Source organism: Lolium rigidum, chromosome 4 (genome assembly GCF_022539505.1).
Source record: "Lolium rigidum isolate FL_2022 chromosome 4, APGP_CSIRO_Lrig_0.1, whole genome shotgun sequence".
NCBI classification, from domain to species: domain Eukaryota; kingdom Viridiplantae; phylum Streptophyta; class Magnoliopsida; order Poales; family Poaceae; genus Lolium; species Lolium rigidum.
In genome coordinates, this window is record NC_061511.1 from 272704259 (window position 1) to 272723653 (window position 19395).

The 19395-nt window shown below is 43.9% G+C and overlaps 2 protein-coding genes across 2 annotated transcripts; one reads left to right on the forward strand and one right to left on the reverse strand.

The window, feature by feature from the left end:
• The first annotated feature begins 398 nt into the window (after window positions 1-398).
• LOC124648793 lies at window positions 399-9724 on the forward strand. Its single transcript, XM_047188500.1, has 5 exons — window positions 399-960; window positions 1267-1467; window positions 2051-2170; window positions 2323-3295; window positions 9383-9724. The coding sequence occupies exons 1-4, from the start codon at window positions 399-401 to the stop codon at window positions 3291-3293; spliced, it is 1854 nt and encodes a 617-aa protein (XP_047044456.1). The 3' UTR covers window positions 3294-3295; window positions 9383-9724.
• A 744-nt stretch (window positions 9725-10468) lies between these two features.
• Window positions 10469-12800, reverse strand: LOC124650595 (acyl carrier protein 2, mitochondrial-like). The gene is made up of 2 exons (XM_047190112.1): window positions 12546-12800; window positions 10469-10951 (listed from the first exon to the last, which is right to left on the reverse strand). Exons 1-2 carry the CDS (start codon window positions 12750-12752, stop codon window positions 10775-10777), a joined length of 384 nt encoding a protein of 127 aa, XP_047046068.1. The 5' UTR covers window positions 12753-12800; the 3' UTR covers window positions 10469-10774.
• Between the last annotated feature and the right edge of the window lie 6595 nt (window positions 12801-19395).

Genomic DNA, 19395 nt, shown 5'->3' on the forward strand with positions numbered 1-19395 from the left:
CCATAGAAACGAGTAAATTACATATACATACCACAATTGGGGCACCGGTTACAGGATGGTACCATCTTCGGTAATTTTCACAAGTAAATACCACTTCTGGGGATGTCGTAACAGATTGGTCCAATTCTTGTCTAATGGTTTTTCTACACGGTTCTGATTGCAAATCTGACAAGTGAGGCCCATTTGTAAGTGCTGAGTTGGCAGCATATGTGGACATAGAGCTGAGGTGGAGGTGGGGCCCATATGTCAGCCTCATCTATTTTTTCTTCTCCACTTATTTCTCTCTCCTCTAAAGCCATTCCCATCGTGCGCAGCTCGGGGCGAGCTAGGGCGGCCACCATGCCGCCAGCGAGGCGAGCTAGGGCGACCATCGCGAGCGGCGCCGCCGTCCACCGCGGATGAGGAAGAGGCGCGCCGCCGTGGGAGCATCGAGCTTTTTCCTCTGTGAGTTGCTCATGCTCGATCCGGCACGGGCAGCCACGGCGGCAACATGCAAGCTCTGGCACGGGCACGAGCGGCCAGTGGCAAGGGCCTGCAGCTTCGGAGCCGGAGGGCCGCCGCAGAAGGCGAACGGGCACGGGCGTCCACACCGGAGCAGCGGCGGGGCCGGCAGCTACGGAGCCGGCGGGCTGGCGCAGGAGGCGGACAGGCGGGGGCACGAGCTGCCGGAGAAACGATGGGGCTGTCAGATGGGGAGCAGGTGGACGGGCGCGGGAACGAGCTGCCGCCGGGGCGAGCTAGGGCGACCACGGCGGCCACAGGTGAACCCAGGCGCCAGCGGCCACCAGCGAGCTCCGGCGTGGGCTGGGCGACCACGGGCGAGCTCTGGCCGAGGCGAGCTAGGGCGACCACGGCGGCCACGGTCGAGCCTAGGCGCCGGCGGCACCAGCGAGCTCCGACATGGGCTGGGCGACCACGGGCGAGCTCTGGTTGGGGCGGCCGCCGGCGAGCTCCGGACTGGTGCGGGCTCGAGTGACGAGCCAGAAGAAGATTAGGGAAATAGGATGGGCCACTAACACTTGGGCCACACATCCACCTGAGCTCCTCCTCACCTCCATTGCCAACTCAGCCCTGTCAAATGGGTCCAAATAATTAGGAAAGTTGTCAAAAACATCATTAGACGAGAATTGGACCAATCTGTTACGACATGCCCCAAATGTGGTATTTACTTGTAAAAGTTATAAAAAAATGGTACCATTCTGTAACCGGTGTTCCAATTGTGGTATGTATATGTAATTTACTCCATTGAAACCCACTCTTTTGCAGGGGTCCATAGAAATATCGAGCTCAGCAGGGTGGAGGCGTGGAATGGGAAGAGGAAAAACGAGGCTGACGCCGCGGCGGGCGAGGAAAACGGAAGCTACGCGGGCCGGCGGTGCGGCGGGGCGGAGAGAGGCGACCGGTGCGGCGGAGTAGAAGGCGACATCAGCAGAGAAGACGGCTTGACGGCCACCTCTCCTCCCGCCGGTAAGCTCGTCTCCTTCTCTTCCTCTTATGAATTTGGGGTAGCTGTCCTGTCCATGTCCGCCGGCTAGGGTTACAGTGGTTCCGGTTTTCTTTCGTTTTCCTGTTCCTGTTCTTAAACAATTATGCCGGTGGTGATGTATCCGTGGAAGTATAGCTGTCGACCCTGTTGTGCTAGCCCTTGCAATTGTTTTTTATGTATTGATCAAGGAGAACGTCAAAGGGTGTCACTAGCTTCTGCCGTTTAGTTTCATGCTTGAAATAGTATTAATCTCACTACGAATGCTCAATTTATATCAGTCTGGTAAAGGAAAGATCAGCACATGAGTTCCGGACCACCACACAATACTACTATATCCTGGCAGTTTGGAAAATTGATCCTCTTCTCGAATAAAAACAGAAATAAGTACAAATCTTATCATGTCACTTACACCAATGTTCAATTGGTGTGACTATCCTATTTAATTGTGTCGGGGGAAATAGGAGAAATAATTTGTAATGGGTTAGTTCAGATTCGTGACCAGACATGTTAGTTATGAAATAATCAGCATTCAAATAACCATTTATTGGCTGTTAAGAATTGTAGAAGTACCTTGGCGAATGGCTCCAAGAGTTTCCCCCAGATACAACTTGAACGTGAAGAAGGCAGCTGAAAGCAAAAGAATATCTCCTAAAGTAGGTTCGTCAAAAGAGGCTAACAATCAAGGTATCTTTTTTGTTTTTGTTTTTTTGAACTCATTGTTCTATTTGTTTCATATATAGTTGTAATATTACTTTTTGCATCCATTAGAAAGTTTTTATTTTATTTCATTACATCTCCATTCTGCTATAACCATTATGTTACCTTGTCTTATGTAGAAAACGAAAGAGCTGCTTGGAACTCGCACTTAGAGAAGTCTCTTGTTGATCTGCTACATGAACACAACACTGCTCGCTACAGGGGTCAGATTGGATGGTCTTCTGAAGCTTGGAGCAAAATTGTCAAGGAGTTTCATGAAAGAAATACGTATGTGTCTTACACAAAGAGCCAAATCAAAGAAAAAGAGAAGGAGCTGAAAAGACAATATAAAATGCTCAAAGATGCAAGGATGCAAAGTGGAGTAGGATGGAATGATACAAGGTCTATGCTTGAAGCAGAAGATGCTCTTTGGGACAACCTAGTCATTTCATTCCCAAAAATCAAGAAGTTCAAAACTAAGTCCTTCCCGCTGTTTGATGCATTGGGAGAGTTGTACGATAGGCAAATAGCCGAAGGAACCTACAATGTCAATTCTACCCAGCCACCACAACATCGAAATCTTACACAAGTTGATAATAGAGATGAGCTCAGTCACAACGAGTCTACATTTCCAGGCTTTGAAGAGAGTTGGACTTACAATGTACAAGAAGATGCAAATTTAAGAGACCACATTACTATCGATGATGAAGATGAAAGTGTGGCAAGGACTTTACAGAGGATAAATAAGAGAGCTCCTACTACAACAAGGAACAAAGAAGAGAAAGAGAGTAAGAAGTCAAAGAAGCAGAGTTCCAATGACATTGCAGGAAGTATGGAAAGATACATTTTCATGAGAGAAAAACAAATTGAGATAGAACCTGCTCAGTTGGCTAATAAAAATAAGGTTGCTCAAGCTGGAGATTACTCGATCAAGAGATGCATCTCTGAAATGATGACAATGGCATTGTCAACCGATGAGAAGGTCACAGCAGCTGATGTATTCAAGGATCCAGATAACAGAGAAATCTTCTTGAGCTCAAAAGAAGATGACCCCCGAGTGGCTCTGCTTTGGTTAAGGAAGGCAGTGGCCAAGCTGTCACAAGTGGTGTGAAGGTACGTCTTCTATTTGCTGAGGCACGCATCATATATTGTTATTATTTCCGTATAGTTCTCACGATGGTTGTTTATACTGTCATTTGAAAAATGTACTAGTTCCTTGGATTTTGATTTGAAAACTTAATATATATGTTTAATATCTGGTGCTTAATTCTTCGTCTAGATCTGATTAATATTGTCAGTACTATGTCTCTGCATGCGCTAGTTCATTCATTGTAGTATCAGTTAGCTCAGATCGATTACTTCTTAATCTGAGTGTCGCATTTCAAGGTAGTTGTAGCGAGAGCTAGCTCTTGAATTTATCTAAGTTGCTAATTAGGTAGATATAATTTGGACATGAGCTTATAATTTGCACATTAGGTAGAGATAGTTAGCTGATTAAATTATCTAATTCTCACTTGGTATTTTTAAAGTTTTTCTGCCAATGGCAGCAAGCAGCTGATCCTAGCTATTGTTGCTTATATTGATTAAGCATATTGGTTGTAGAAATGTAGAGTGGTTTACAAGTATCATAGTTTATGGTTATATTTTTCCTGCTTTTATCTGTCCTGGTAATGACATGTTGATTTAGTGTTCAAACACTGATTAAATTTAAAACATGGTTAGATGCAAATTACCAGAAATCAATACTAATTGTCCATGAAGAGAGGGCTCGTGCAAAATTCAATTATTGGAGACCATTGGTTTAATGAAATTTCCTGACTCTTCTTTATGCCCTTCAGGTTAGGCTTCTTTTACAGTACCTTTTACCACTTCTAGGAAGGGGAGAGGTATGATTTCAGCAACGGTCACGATTAACCGATTTAGATTAGGTCCGGCAGCCCATCAATAGGTTGGTATTAAAAAAATAAACTACTCCAACCGGCCCAACAATTAGCCCAGCACATGGCGCCGTACGTGACAATCGCCGCCGTCGACATTGACATCCCCTCAACCTGCATAGAGGGCGACCACGCCGCCATCGATAACCCGGCCTCCTGCATGGAGGCCGACCGCTGGCGCCGCCATCGACTCGCCGGTGTCCATCCAGGGCGACAGCCGCCGTAGACTCCCCATCGTCCTGCATCAAGGGCGACCACCGCTGCCGCCATGGACTCGTCGTCATCCTGCATCGAGGGCGACCACCGCCGCCGCCATCGAATCCCTGTCGTCATTCATCGAGGGCGACCGGCACCACCACCGGGTCAGCCCGGTCCTGCATGGCCAGCACCAGGTCGATGCCGCTGCAACATCGAGGGACGCCGAGTCTAGGTAGCATATTGCTCTATTTCTTGTTGATCTGAAGTAAATAATCCATACCCTCTGCTCTAATCCGCCAGCGCAATGAATATGGTTCTGCTTTGCTTTCTTATTTTTGTGATTTTCATTTGCTGGAATGATGAACCACTATGAGCATATTCTGAAGTTCTTTTGCTAACTGCTCTGGCTATCATCCATCTTTAAAATTGACGTGGGCTATCATCCATTCTTCTTTTTTCCTGAATTTTTCTCCTTTGGTGATGTGAAGAACAAACCAGGATAGCAAGTGCGTTTAGATAAATTGCAGAGAAACGGTAAATCATCACAAGATTCATGCAGTTGATTCGTTGTCATCACATAATTTGATTATTATTATTGTGTAAAGCCTTATTTCTTATTAATACTTGGTAATACCATAGGCTAACATCTCCTTTTTTTGGGTAGCATTAAATATTTTCTTGTTAAACTCAAGATGCTATTTTACTGGTCCTTTGTGTTCAAGTTAACTAACTAACTGATATCGCATATGAATGAACATTCTAGGCAATATGATTAGGTGACACTTTCAGGCTTTAGGTTGTCGACTTCGAACATCCATGCTGATACTTGCATTGTAAACATCATGACTTCCGATGTTAACATGACACAATTACAGAGAGCATATGTCAAGGTTCTAGGATCACATTTTACATATAGTACGTGTCGATAGTCATTCGAGCAAGCACATAGTAGAGAACATGAACGAATAAAGGTAACATAAGAAGTTCAGCAGCTATGTCAACATGGAACTTGGATTTGCCATGCATCTTTCAAAACAGAGGAATCAACTTCCCCCCTTGCGAAATTTAGTGCCGCTAATTAAGGATAGCTGCAACAATCCCGAAATAGCTTCCTGGAAACAATTTAAGAGCAAATACGTGAGAAAAAAAATCAGCTCAAATTGTCCAGTGATCGTCACATATGAAAATGGTTTGAGCTACTTGTTCCTGAGTACAGTCTTATCCATTGCTTGCATCTGTTCCTTTTTCGAGAAAATTTGCATCTGTTCCTCATTTGGGTGTGACAATTATCAGGTAAATGGTGTGCATGAATGCTCCAATTTCCCTCTTAGAGAAAATACCTTCTTGGAGATATATTTATATTGTAGATTTGCACCTTTTGCTGCACGTTATCAGAATGGAACAGAAAGTTGCTTTTTGGTACACCTTTTTACCTGTCATAGCCTCCTTGCGGTTTACTGATAGATCATTTTGTTCCTCATTAGGGGGGGTGTGACATGGATTTTCACGTTGCCAAATCGGTTGGTTATATCTAAATAGCATCTGAGTTGTCTAAATAAATCTGAAGGTAATGTCATGTCGTGTGCTTAAAATTTGAAGAGGTACCTTAAAAAATAGTTTTATGTTGTAAGTACCGTACTCACTAATTGAAGATCAGGTCAGGGTTGACTCACTAATTGAAGATCAGGTCAGGGTGGATAACGGGGCAAGAGTCACATTTGCACATGTGCAGTTTATTTGATAATTTGCAGCAGATCGATGGTAGATAATCTATAAACATATGAAACTGAAATTTGAAACGTTCTCCTGATTTGTAGGAGCAGAAGATATCGCTTCTGGTGGTGCACCGCTGGAGCCTGACAGAAGGTGATTGCAGGGACATTGGCGTTGACCGCAACCCCGTCAGTGCGACCATTAGATGCTTTTATTACATGAACTAGTTTTAGTTACTCAGTTTTGTCAACCAAATGAATATGTTCTTCAGTTCAGTCACTGCAGTGTTACCCTGCTGAATGACTAAGTAGCTGCGTGTGTACACACTGAAGCGTCTCTGTCGGTTTTGATCATTGATCGAATGGACTGGGCATCGCAATGATTCATGATTAGATGAATGTATATATTTCGAATTCACTACTTTTGAGAGGTGGATTCTTCCATTTCCTTGGGCACAATGTAAACAACGCCGGCCATCACCCTGTCACTTTATCTCTAGTGGGCACATGAGCATCAGAGTTGAGACGAAAGCTGGGGTTGGCTATTTGAGATACTCAGGTATCTCCTTTTTCTTTTGGATATCCTCTAGGGTGGATATATAGTTTGAAGTGTCAGGTTGGCTATCACAAGCAAATGAAAATGTGTAGTCTTGCTTTTCTTTAAACTATGAAGCTAAATACAGATGCTGCTGCTGGCAATAAGCAAAACAACAAAATTTGTTTACTGAATAACAAAAATTCTGAATCAAACAAGATAACTAGAATCAAACCAAATGACAATCTGAATTAAATACACGTAGTACCAAACTGGATTAAAAACTACTACTACCAACCCTAAGAAACTGAATTAAACACTGGATATAAGATGATCATAGCAAACTCCAATCATGCCTCGCCATAAACACCAGGACCTGTGCCGTCGATCTTGCCCATCAGGTCTCAAACTTGTGCTTGCAGCTCACGTCTTCATCCTCGTCAAGGTAGAAATCAGTGCCCTCCATCATCAAAGGGCCGCGGTCGATCACCTCGTTCACATGTAGAAGCAGATTGTACTCCTGCGTGCGCTTCTCTGTAGGGGAGAGTGGAGCTGGCGGTGATTCAATGTCCTCTGGAGATGGGAAATGGGCACTATATAGCTTGAAAAGGAGAAATAATCTATGTGGTTATCTTATGCAAGGCCTTCTTATGGAGCATGTAGGTGACTTCTTTATCTATCTCTTCCTGGCGGCTTCAGATATCGCCACCCTAACCAGTTGCTTTGCTATTCCCTGAGCACATTTTCCACACAAAAAATGCTCAGCCTCTGCGTAACAGAACGACATAGAGCTGTTATAGGTCTCACAAATGAGGTTAATAAAAGTCGCTATTCTATGAAGTTTTCGGACACGAGACCATGATTCTTCGAGGCAGAACTCAAGCTTCAGAACCCTCCTTTTCAGTTCCCGAACGGTTCTGCCCTGCTTCTTCAACTGTTCAACAAAAACCATCTTAAGTAAAAATGTAGCACTTTGTTTCTGTGGGTAAAATAGAAGCTCCGACCAAAAGACATGAGCTTTATAAGGAAGTGTACAAAAAGGCTACAAGACGGAGGACATGCATGATATGATATCAATATGACGGCAGGCCTCTGGTGACTTCAGTAGGGTTGCAGATATATGTCCGGTGTACTTGAATGATATCATTTCATACTATTGATAACCTGATAACTGTAAGTTTTTAAGGGGCATGTGATGTAATGTGCTTGTAAGCTATTTAAATTTCGAGGCATCTTGTGTAGCCATATCCTTTTTGTGCCTGCTTATTTCCAAATGGGTTTCAGGTACTTAATTTGATGAGTTCAAATTTTACAGTATATATACTAATGTATATGGAACTCAAGCATTGTTACTTGTTCCTGGAACACCAAACAAATATACCAACTACACAAATTTATATCATGTCCGACGTTGATATTCTCCAGGTGCTACACTTATACTGTCAATTATGTGTTGTTGGGAAGTTTTTGTCTATGGCTAACCAAGTGCATCAAAATTTGAAAGGAAAGCAAGATGCCATGGATCTGCTAGCGACTAACCTGAATGAATGAAAGAGATACAATCTGGGGTACTTCTAAATGGGTTGGAGAATCTGTCCGATATCCCTGAATGCCACAATTTGTTCGGTTAACTTAATTGTGTCATACAGTCATACTCTTTTGGAGAGATGCTTCTGAACTAATTCAATTAGTAGCTGTCTTTGGAGAAAAAACTGTAATAGTGTTGTCAATCTTTGTGTGACAAAGCTAATCAATCGTAATTCTCGTTGAAAACTTTTCTGATTTGGTCTTCGTAAAATTGTGACTTCACATTCTACTGAATTCTCATGGAACAGAAAAATATTTGTATATAGGCATGTTGAGTCAATTTCTTAGATACCTCATCTCATCTCTCACCGGCATGTCCGTATGCAGATCAAACTCATCAAAAGTCTAAATGTACAGAGGACGATGCATGTAACGAGCACCTAATTTAAGATCGAAAAAATACATGAAGCAAGAATCAACCGCACCTGCAGCTTGCAATGGAAGCCATAGACGTTGAGAAGGCGACGCCTCCCATCGGCTTCTTCCATTTGACCTTGAATGGAAGGAGTTCGTCGGCCTCCTACCACCACCCGCACCTCCGCCGAGACGACACAGGCGGCGCGCCGCGATGACAGCCAGACACCGCTCCCGGAATCGCGAGGTCGGCTTGGCCGCGTTGGCGAGCGGCGAGGACGGCACCGTCGATCTTGGATCTACGCGAGGCCAAGGGCCAAGGCCGCTGCCGCCGAGACTGTATTGCGGGGATGGCGGAGGGAGTTAGGGGACACCGACGGGAAGCAGGTCAGCGTTGTTGACGTGCGAGCGGAGAAGACCGGCAAGGGAGACGAGATGCCGGAGAGGAGAGGATGCGCGTTGGCTGGCGCGGTGACACGCACGGACGTCCATGACATAGTCGGAAATGCGCTGGGGTGGCTGCGTGTCGAGGATGAGCTTCTGGTGTTGGAACAGAAGACGGGGGCAAGGAGACGGTGGCGCCGGAGTTGGGGAAAGGAGAGAGCGGCGGCGGTGGCGGTGGTGAGAGCTCCCCAGCATTGCAGTAGATGACGCCCGGATCGACTACTGGCAGATCTGGGGCTGGACAAAACTACCGGGCTGGTCCTTTCTGTTGGGCCGGGCCCGTCTCTATTTTTTTTCTTGAGGTGAGAAAATTTGCAGAGGTATGTAACATACCACTCCAGTTTTGAACCGTGGTATGAATTGATTTGGTCCATTGGATGGACGGAAATTAATGGCCATAATTCATTTGAGGGTACCACAAAAGAACTCTCAGGTTAAGATGCTGCAAGGAGGCTCTAGATGGAGCACTTGTCATGTGTTTGTCGTCAAGGACTTCTAAGATGTTGTTGAGATCCTAGTGCTTCCGTAGATGAGCTTTGTTTTACTTGATGTCTGGAATTGTTGACTGTCACTCAAGTAGCAGCTAGGGATGCAGATCTGCGCCTGGATCCAGCCCGCTTTGTAGTCTAAACGTTAGGCTAGTTGTAGCATCTTTTGGCAAATTAGTCTAGTTTGAATTAGCCCCTGTTTATGCAGGCTTGTACGGGGCGTCCGCTTGCAACCCGAGTAGCAGCTATATTTTGCCCAAAAGACTCCATGCTACTTTGTGCGGAAATTATGCAATCCTTGTTATTTAGTCTGCTATTAACAGGCTGTTAAACGTAACTGCGATGCAATACATTCCTAATCCTAATATTATATAGTGCCATTTAATTTTTTTGGTAATATTATTGTAATTTATTCCTAATATTCTGGTAATTTCAGGTCGTATTTTCCTTGTGATTATCGTCCATTCGATGTTCTTTTGTCAAATGTACTCTTCTAGCCTTGTGCGGTTGTATCCAAACCCCACCTTTTTTTTGAGAATCTGTCGTTGCCATTTATATTAATTCACAAAGTCCAAGTTCAACTGGAATACAATTAAAGCCGGTGCTACACCGTGGCCAACATTACAACTCTTATTTCGCAGCTTGATTTTGCTAACAAGTGTAAAGCTTCATTCGCAGTACGTATGGTGATGCTAGCGGCAAAGGGGACCAATAACAGAACGAGCCCTTTTGCCCTGCCCATGTGAGCGTTCGTGCACATGACAGATCAAATGTGGTGACGCCTGTTCGTGTGTGTGCCTCACACTGCGCGTGCGCCTGCACGTCGCAGAATCTAAACCTTAAATTTGGGGCGTGTCGGACTCTCGGTCTCCTTTGTGTACGGCTAAAAATTTGGCTTGAGAGTGGGATTTCTTTTGAACACTTGGATTCACAACAAATACTGTACTCAAGGTTGTGCAATCAGAGGCCATGATCTAACTGCTAACTAAAGCCTAACTGGCGATGGCTAGTGTAGCGTGACCGTCAACCGAGGCAAAAACTGACAAATTCCATCTGAGGCTACAATTTCTCATTACATATGAATTAGTGTGAGCCAGGAACGCAACTTTGGCTGCAAAAGAAGCTATCATCGCCAACAAATGGTGCGGTGCATTATTTATTCCAGCAGATACAGAAAAGGAACCAGCATAGGCTTGCTAGTGACCAGGCACAAAATCAGCAGAGTAATCCTCACATAGTTCCACCTAACGGGAAACTACGACCAAAAAAAAACCTGTCCTTCCCAGAGACAGAGCACGTCCAAGGTGGGAACCGAGAAATGCTGCAAGAAAGCATCCTTATTTCGCTTGAGGATGCGAGGCGATGAAGTCGACCGCCGTCTTGATGGAATCGATCTTCTCCGCCTCGTTGTCAGGGATCTCCAAGCAGAATTCCTCCTCAAAGGCCATGACGATCTCGACCGTGTCCAGGCTGTCCAGCCCGAGGTCCTTCTGGAAATGAGCATTAGGAGTCACCTGCAAAGGTTTCGCGGGAACATGAGAGCGGATTAATGGCAGTTTAAAGCATCTGCATAGTACGAATTAATCTTCTCTTAACAAACATCACAGAAAATTAGAAACACCACTTCATACTAGTCAGGTTCGGTTTATAGAGAACTAATGCAAATGTTAGAAACACCACTTCATACTAGTCAGGTTCGGTTTATAGAGAACTAATGCAAATGTAGATGGGCAATAAAAGTACCACTGTTTACCAAAACAATTAAACACAAAATGCCTGGAAAGTGGACCAGAAAATGTCAGCGTGCAGGCAGACTACCACGCCAATCTCTAACCTAAAATTCTTGACAGTAAGAAAACCCGTAATTGTTTCTCAGTCCAGCAAAAGCAATTTGTAGGCAACCACAGAGTTTCCAGTAGTCACAAAATACTAGCTCTGCATCCAATGGCCAAACTTGCACATTTTTGAGCTACCTGTCGAGTGTAGTCATGTTTAGGACTCAAAGCAATGGTTTTAAACGACCCTATCAATAGTGCAGTCATGATTAGCTAAACTACAACACTAAGCTTGACTAAACTGCTTATATGAACTTAATTAGCATGCTTGACATGCTCAAGCTTAGCTCAAAGGAATGCGGCAAGGCTGACGGTAAACAGAGAAGGTATCAGTATGCCATGCTGTTATTTTGGGGTGAACTTAGCATTATTGAGTAATGACTTTATCTGTGCCCGCTAGCACTGACATCATTTCCACATATTTCATATACTAGAGTTTTTGTGCAATTCACACCAAAAATTCATGCTCAAATACTTCACAGAGACACTTCATACGGCAATAAATAGTAAGGATGTTTACAGAGCAAATAAACAGAAAGCTGCAAATAAGATGGATCCACTGACATAAGACACCAAATAATTTTTCCAACATATCTACATGGCACACATAGTCCTAATTTCAAATATGCATACATAAATAACAAATCAGGTCCTAGGAATACATATTTGGCTCATCGATACTGGTCTATTACTTATCACGGGGTAAATCAACATTTTTCCACTTCACAGTCATGATATATGTATAGATAAGAGAAACGAAGAAACAGTATTAAATTAATACTATGAAACTAGAGGAGACAACAGAAAACAAATATCCCCTAATGGTAACTAACAAGCAAGAACATAATGCAGTGAAATTGATACTGAAGGCATCGAACAGTCAATTGATCTCCACAAGTCGATGTGGAACTAATCATTGCAGGGGCGGCCAGTGTCCAGTTTGGACAAATCAGCCACTAATCAGAGGTCTCCGAATGTATTTTCTTAACTATCTTGTGTAATGGTCAATAAAATAGCAAAAACGCCACAGTTCCCTTCGCCCCCTTCTCTTCGAACCTCCAAAAAAATGGGCGATTTGTCAAAGCAACGCCTTGTACTGCGCAAAACTCCGAAAACCCACCTACTTTATGGCCAATTCTTGCTGGGAGATCCAGTTCACGAAGCAAACATACCGCGATTGGAGCCAAAAACCCTAAATACATGCCTAAACGGTAGGAGATCCATAACATCTACCAAACGTACGGGCCACACGAGCGCACTGTTTCGCGGTTACCTTGGAAGGTTCGATCTTCTGGAAGTTCTTGATGACGGAGACAACGCGGTCGGCGACCTCGTCCTTGTCGAGGAACGACCCCTTCTCCACCTCCGTGGTCGAAGACAGGAGCCTGGCAACAGGGACGCTTCCCGCTGCAGTCGCCGGGCGCGCCACCGGCACGCGAAGGTGATTCAGGAGGGCTCTCCTCGCCGCCGCCATCGCCATTTCCTCTCCTCTCGGTTGGTACAGGCCTGCAGCGAGTGGGTAGGAGAAGGGCAACGTAGGCAACCTGCGGTGGTCCGGGCTGATACAATGCGTGATCAATCGAAAACGTCTGGGCCCATCCCGACTAAACCCGGCCTTACAAAGTCGCTCGTGGGCTCGATGTGATATTATCCACTTCATCATTCATAGAACACCTAAGAAACAACAGAAGAAGTATTCTACTCCCTCCAGTCCATGATAAGTGTGGATCGGAGGGAGTAAAAAATAGCCTAAAGAATTAAAAAATAAAAAGATCCCATCTCAGCTATTATGTAACAATAAAAACTTGATGGAAGTGTCGGCACCAAGTACTGCATCTAAGACTTGGCGGGCGATTTTGGCTGGTAGAGAAGCTGTTGACATTGGGATGATCAAAAGAGTGGGTTCTGGTGATAGCATCTCAGTTCTGGTGTGCAGCCAGAGAAGTTCTCTTTCTGAAGCTCCCTAAGTTGCACCCCTTGACATGGACACGCGATATCCTATGTGATCCTAGATATACACCTGAGGAGCGGGCAAGGATCATCACTGTGATGTACAATATCTGGACATCAAGAAACAATATCACACATGGAAAGAGTGGGTACAACCCTTCCAAAACCATGGAGGTAATTCAGGAGACGTTGCAATTCTTGGAGCTACCAAAGAATCAAGAGGTTAAGAAGGGGGTGCGCCAGCCATGTAAGTGGAGTACCCCGGCCCAAGGTGTTGTTAAGTTGAATTTGGATGGGGCGATCTGTGAGATTGATGGTCGAGCGGCGTCCGGTGTGGTGGCGCGTGATCACATTGCTTTCCTTGGAGCGTCTACCAAGGTATATGAGGGGGTTCTGCAGCCCTTGGCAGCGGAGGCTCTTGCGGCTCGAGATGCTTGTGCCTATGTTGTTCAAAGAGGCTTTGGTAAAATTGTTCTTGTAACGGTCTGTCAAGTCTTGATGAAGCATTGGGCGGAGAGGAAGATTGATCAATCAGTTATTAGAACTATCTTAGATGAGATTAGTGAGTTGAAGAGTAGTTTTTCTTCTTTTCACTTTTTGTATGAGGGTCACGAGGCTAACCAAGTGGCTCACTGTTGCGCCAAATTTGCTGTTGTCAATGGTGAACATGCTACTTGGGATGCTGAGCCACCCCCTTGGTTGGTTCACAGCCTTATGGCTGATTGTAATGGTGTGTGACTGTGGGTTGCAAGTTTTTGACGCACTCTTTTCCTTACCAGGGTACCGAAGGGGACTGGAAGATTTTTAATGAGGCGGCTTGCTAGCTGGTTAATATATATATATATATATATATATATATATATATATATATATAATGCTTCAAAAAAGATATTATGTAACAATAAATAAATAACTAGAGGAGTATGGTTTTTTGAACTCTCTGACGATCGGCAATCTCCAACGAGAGGACTACAATCCTAACTACGCGCAGGATCGGACAGGCAGGAAAAAGTACCATATAGTGAAGTGGACGGATGTTTACATCCCAAAAAACTTGGGGGCATAGGTATCCTAGCTTTAGCACCCACATCTGTTCCTTAATCCTCTGCATTTGCCCTTTTTATATCAACATTCTGAATTGGGGGCACGCATGGTGGTGGGGCACTTCGAAAGTCTGGGGATTCTCCTAGGTCTCGGCACATGAATGTGATCTGATGCTTAGATGGGCCTGGTTGATCCTTAGAGATGACGGGGGTCTATGGATCAAACTTATTAAAGCAAGTACATCTGGGATCGGCCACTAGTGGTGTGTGAGCGACGGCTGCAATCTCAGTTTTGAACAACCCTCCAGGACATGAAGCACAATATCAGGACGGGGATTACCTTCCCCGCAGGGGATGGAGAAGGTGCCCTATTATGGCTTGATCCGTGGCTAGATGGGTGATACGTCCCAAACGTATCTATAATTTTTGATGCTCCATGCTTGTTTTGTTACAATTCTTATATGTTTTATGTCCACTTTTTCACACTTTTTAGCATTTTCTGGGACTAACCTATTAACGCAGTTCCGCAGTGCCAGTTCCTGTTTTCTACTGTTTTTGTGTTTCAGAAAAGTTGTACATGAAAATTTATCGGAATTGGACGAAACAAAAGCACAAAGTCTTATTTTTCTGGGATGAAGACGGAGGGCTAGAAGGACACGCGCAGGAGAGCTGCCACGTGGCAGTACATAGGGCAGGCGCGGCCCCAGCCTTGGCCGCTCCTGGCCCTTGTACTGGCGCCTCGTCGCCTTGTTTGCTCCGCCCTTCCACCTATTTATTCCTCGTATCGGGAAAACCCCAGAAACGAGAGCCTCCATCCACGAAAAGTTCCGATGCCGCTGTCAACCGAAACCCTTGTTCGGGAGGGTTCTACAGTCCATCCCGACACCCTGCCGGAGAGGGAAATCACCGCCGGAGGCCTCTACATCGCCATGTCTTCATCCGAGGTGACGCGTGAGTAGTCCTCCACGGACCATGGGTCCATAGCAGTAGCTAGATGGCTGTCCTCTCCTTGTTGTGCTTCATGTATAGATCTTGTGCTGCCTAACATGATCAAGATCATTTATTTGTAATTGCTACATGTTGGTTTGATGTGGATCCGATTTATAGAGAGATTGCTTTGGTTAAGATTTTCTATTATATTATTATGATCTTGCATGCTCTCCGTTTCTAGTAGATGCTCTGGCCAAGTAGATGCTAGCGACTCCAAGAGGGAGTATTTATGCTCGATAGTGGGTTCATGCCTCTATTTAACCATGGGAAGTGATCTTGTTCTCTACGGTTGTAGATGTGATGTTGCTACTAGGGAGAAAACATCGGTGTTCTATTTAAGGGTAGTTTCATCGTTTACTTTACACACATTGCTTAAAGCGATAGTCCGTTGCTTGCAACTTAATACTGGAGGGTGTCGCGGATGCAATCCTGAAGGTGGATTATTAGGCATAGATGCAGTTGGATTACGGTCTATGCATATTGTTGTAATACCCGCATACTTTCATAGCATGTATTCTGCACCAACCATTAGCGTAGAATCTCTGTTTGTCAATTTCCCATCTGTAATTTGTTTACCCAGCATATTTATTTTACTGGGGAGGCGCCTCTAGTGAACTGTGGACCCCGGTCCTTCTTCTTTTAATTGCAATCTTCTACAGCATTTTTCTGTTCTGTTCTCTGCAAACAATTTTTCTTCCACACGGTTCGTTTAATCATTTGTTTTCAGGAAAACCAGTAAGCTTGACAACCTCGCTGAAAGTTGGGGACAAAGTACTTAGTTGTTTGTGTGCAGGTATCCACGTTGCTGCTAACGCCGGTAGTGCGCCCTGCCACGAGTTGGTTCGCAACACCTCGGGAGAGAACGTTTTTCTCCTACTGGTCGATAAACCTTGGTTTCTTACTGAGGGAAAACTTCCTGTTGTGCTCATCATACCTTCCTCTTGGGGTTCCACTCAACGTTGCACATAAATTCTCCTTCATCAACTCCGCGCTCAGCAAAGACTTTTTCTGGCAACGTTGCCGGAGAGAAAAGCATCTCTTATGCGAGGGGAGTCTCTCGCTCTCAACTCTTTTACTTTGTTATTGTTTTTCTTGCATATTTTATTTTTACCTTGTTTGCATTTTATATCAAGAATCCAAAAAAATTTAGTATAGTTTCTATTTGTGTTGTTTACTTTACTTTGCAAAATGAATGTCCCTGAAGTTGAGGTTCGTACTTTTAAGCAACAAGGAGGTGAAAGTTTGAAAGATACTTGGTATAGAATATGTGATGCTCATCATAGATGTACTAAGAAATATTCTACTATGATTCTTCTTAGGAATTTCTATGTTGGTATTTCTACTTGGCATAGATATGTTCTAGATACTCTTATTGGTGGTAATTTCCTAGGTGCTCCCGCTTCGGAAGCCTATGTTTTAATTGAAAGTTTAGTAGGAAGTCCTCCCATTAATATTGCTAAAACTTATATCACTTTAGAATAGGTGGTAAAAAGACTAGATTTTTTAGAGAAAAGTTTGCCCAATTTACTTTTTGATGCTATCCATATTAATGAGTTGATAGGAGGAATCAATAAAAAAATTGTTGTTTTGGAGGGTAGCATTGCAAATAATGATAGAACAATTAGAATTGGTAAATTTGAAAAAGCTATGGAAACTTTGAGTTCAACTTTTTCCTCTCTTGGTTTCAAAAAGGAGAGAGCTTTTGTTGGGAAAGAACAAAATTTATGTATGTCCCTAAGGCACCCAAACCAAAAACCCGTGATATGTTTAAATTTGATAAAACTTTTAGTGCAACTAAGATTAAATTGCATGTTGAATCTTCATAGGTGTCTAAGGGACTTGATGATACAAATTGTGTTTTGGAAGACGTAATTGATCTTGATGCTTTACCTCTTGATAATACTTGATTTGCACCCTTTCTGCGCCTAGCTTAAAGGCGTTAAAGAAAACCGCCTATGGAAGACAATCCATGTTTTATTTCTGTTATTTTTGCTTTCTTGAGTCTTGGAAGTTATTTATACTGTAATAACCTCTCCTTATCGTTTTTATTTTGTTTTTCTGCCAAGGGTAGCCTCTAATAAAAAGAAAGCAGTGTTTGGGGTATTTGCAATTCTGAAACAGATTATGTGCTGGTCACGAAAAAAATTCTTAAAAATCACCAAAACGTTATTTTGAGCTCCAATTTTTTTTGCTTATGCCCCAGTATGTTAGCTAACTTTCATTAGTTTAGAATTTTTCTATTTGAGAAACAGAACTATTTATTTAATTTTGATCTTTGCCTGCTGGTCTGTTTTGATAGATTTCTGCCATGTTTTGCATTTGCGTGCTTTGTCTTTTTGAGTTCTTTTGTGAAAAAGAGCTTTGGGAAAAAGTAGCTACAGTATCATATGTTAAAATGAGTGTTTGATATGTGTCATTACTGAAGCCTTGCTGGTTTGATATATTTTTATTTGCACTAATGTTGCTAATCAATTGTGCTGAGTTTTGTGTGAAGGAAGTTTTCAAGTGTAGAGAGAGAAGAATGATCCAATAAGATGAAGCATGGACAAGAGCTCAAGCTTGGGGATGTCCCCTGGACCCCCCAAGAAATATCCAAGAAGTACAAGCGTCAAAGCTTGGGATGCCTGATGGCGCGTGATGCACACGTCCGTTGGGAACCCCAAGAGGAAGGTGTGATGCGCACAGCAGCAAGTTTTCCCTCAGAAAGAAACCAAGGTTATCGAACCAGTAGGAGATGAAGGCCACGTGAAGGTTGTTGGTGGAGGAGTGTAGTGCGGCGCAACACCGAGGATTCCGGCGCCAACGTGGAACCTGCACAACACAATCAAAATACTTTGCCCCAACTTAACAGTGAGGTTGTCAATCTCACCGGCTTGCTGTAAACAAAGGATTAAACGTATGGTGTGGAGAATGATATTTGTTTGCAAAGAACAACAGAGAACAATGATTGCAGTAGATTGTATTTCAGATGTAAAAGAATGGACCGGGGTCCACAGTTCACTAGTGGTGTCTCTCCAATAAAAAATAGCATGTTGGGTGAACAAATTACAGTTGGGCAATTGACAAATAGAGAGGGCATAGCAATGCACATACATATCATGATGACTAATATGAGATTTACTTAGGGCATTACGACAAAGAACATAGACCGCTATCCAGACATGCATCTATGCCTAAAAATTCCACCTTCGGGTTAGCATCCGCACCCCTTCCAAGTATTAAGTTGCAAACAACGGACAATTGCATTAAGTACTGTGCGTAATGTAAACAATACAAATATCCTTAGACAAATCATTGTTGTTTTATCCCTAGTGGCAACAACACATCCATAACCTTAGAACTTTTTGTCACTGTCCCAGATTCAATGGAGGCATGAACCCACTATCGAGCATAAATACTCTCTCTTGGAGTTACAAGTATCAACTTGGCCAGAGCCTCTACTAGCAACGGAGAGCATGCAAGATCATAAACAACACATATATGATAGATCAATAATCAACTTGACATAGTATTCCATATTCATCGGATCCCAACAAACACAACATGTAGCATTACAAATAGATGATCTTGATCATGATAGGCAACTCACAAGATCTAAACATGATAGCACAAGAGGAGAAGACAACCATCTAGCTACTTGATACGTCTCCGATGTATCGATAATTTCTTATGTTCCATGCCACATTATTGATGATATCTACATGTTTTATGCATACTTTATGTCATATTTATGCATTTTCCGGCACTAACCTATTAACGAGATGCCGAAGAGCCAGTTGTTGTTTTCTGCTGTTTTTGGTTTCAGAAATCCTAGTAAGGAAATATTCTCGGAATTGGACGAAATCAACGCCCGGGGCCTATTTTTGCACGAAGGTTCCAGAAGACCGGAGGACTTACGAAGTGGGGCCACGAGGTGGCCAGACAACAGGGCGGCGCGGCCCAAGCCTTGGCCGCGCGGCCCTGGTGTGTGGGCCCCTCGTGACGCCCCTTTACCTGCCCTTCCGCCTACATATAGTCTTCGTCGCGAAACCCCCGTACCGAGAGCCACGATACGGAAAACCTTCCGGAGACGCCGCCGCCGCCAATCCCATCTCGGGGGATTCAGGAGATCGCCTCCGGCACCTCTGCCGGAGAGGGGAA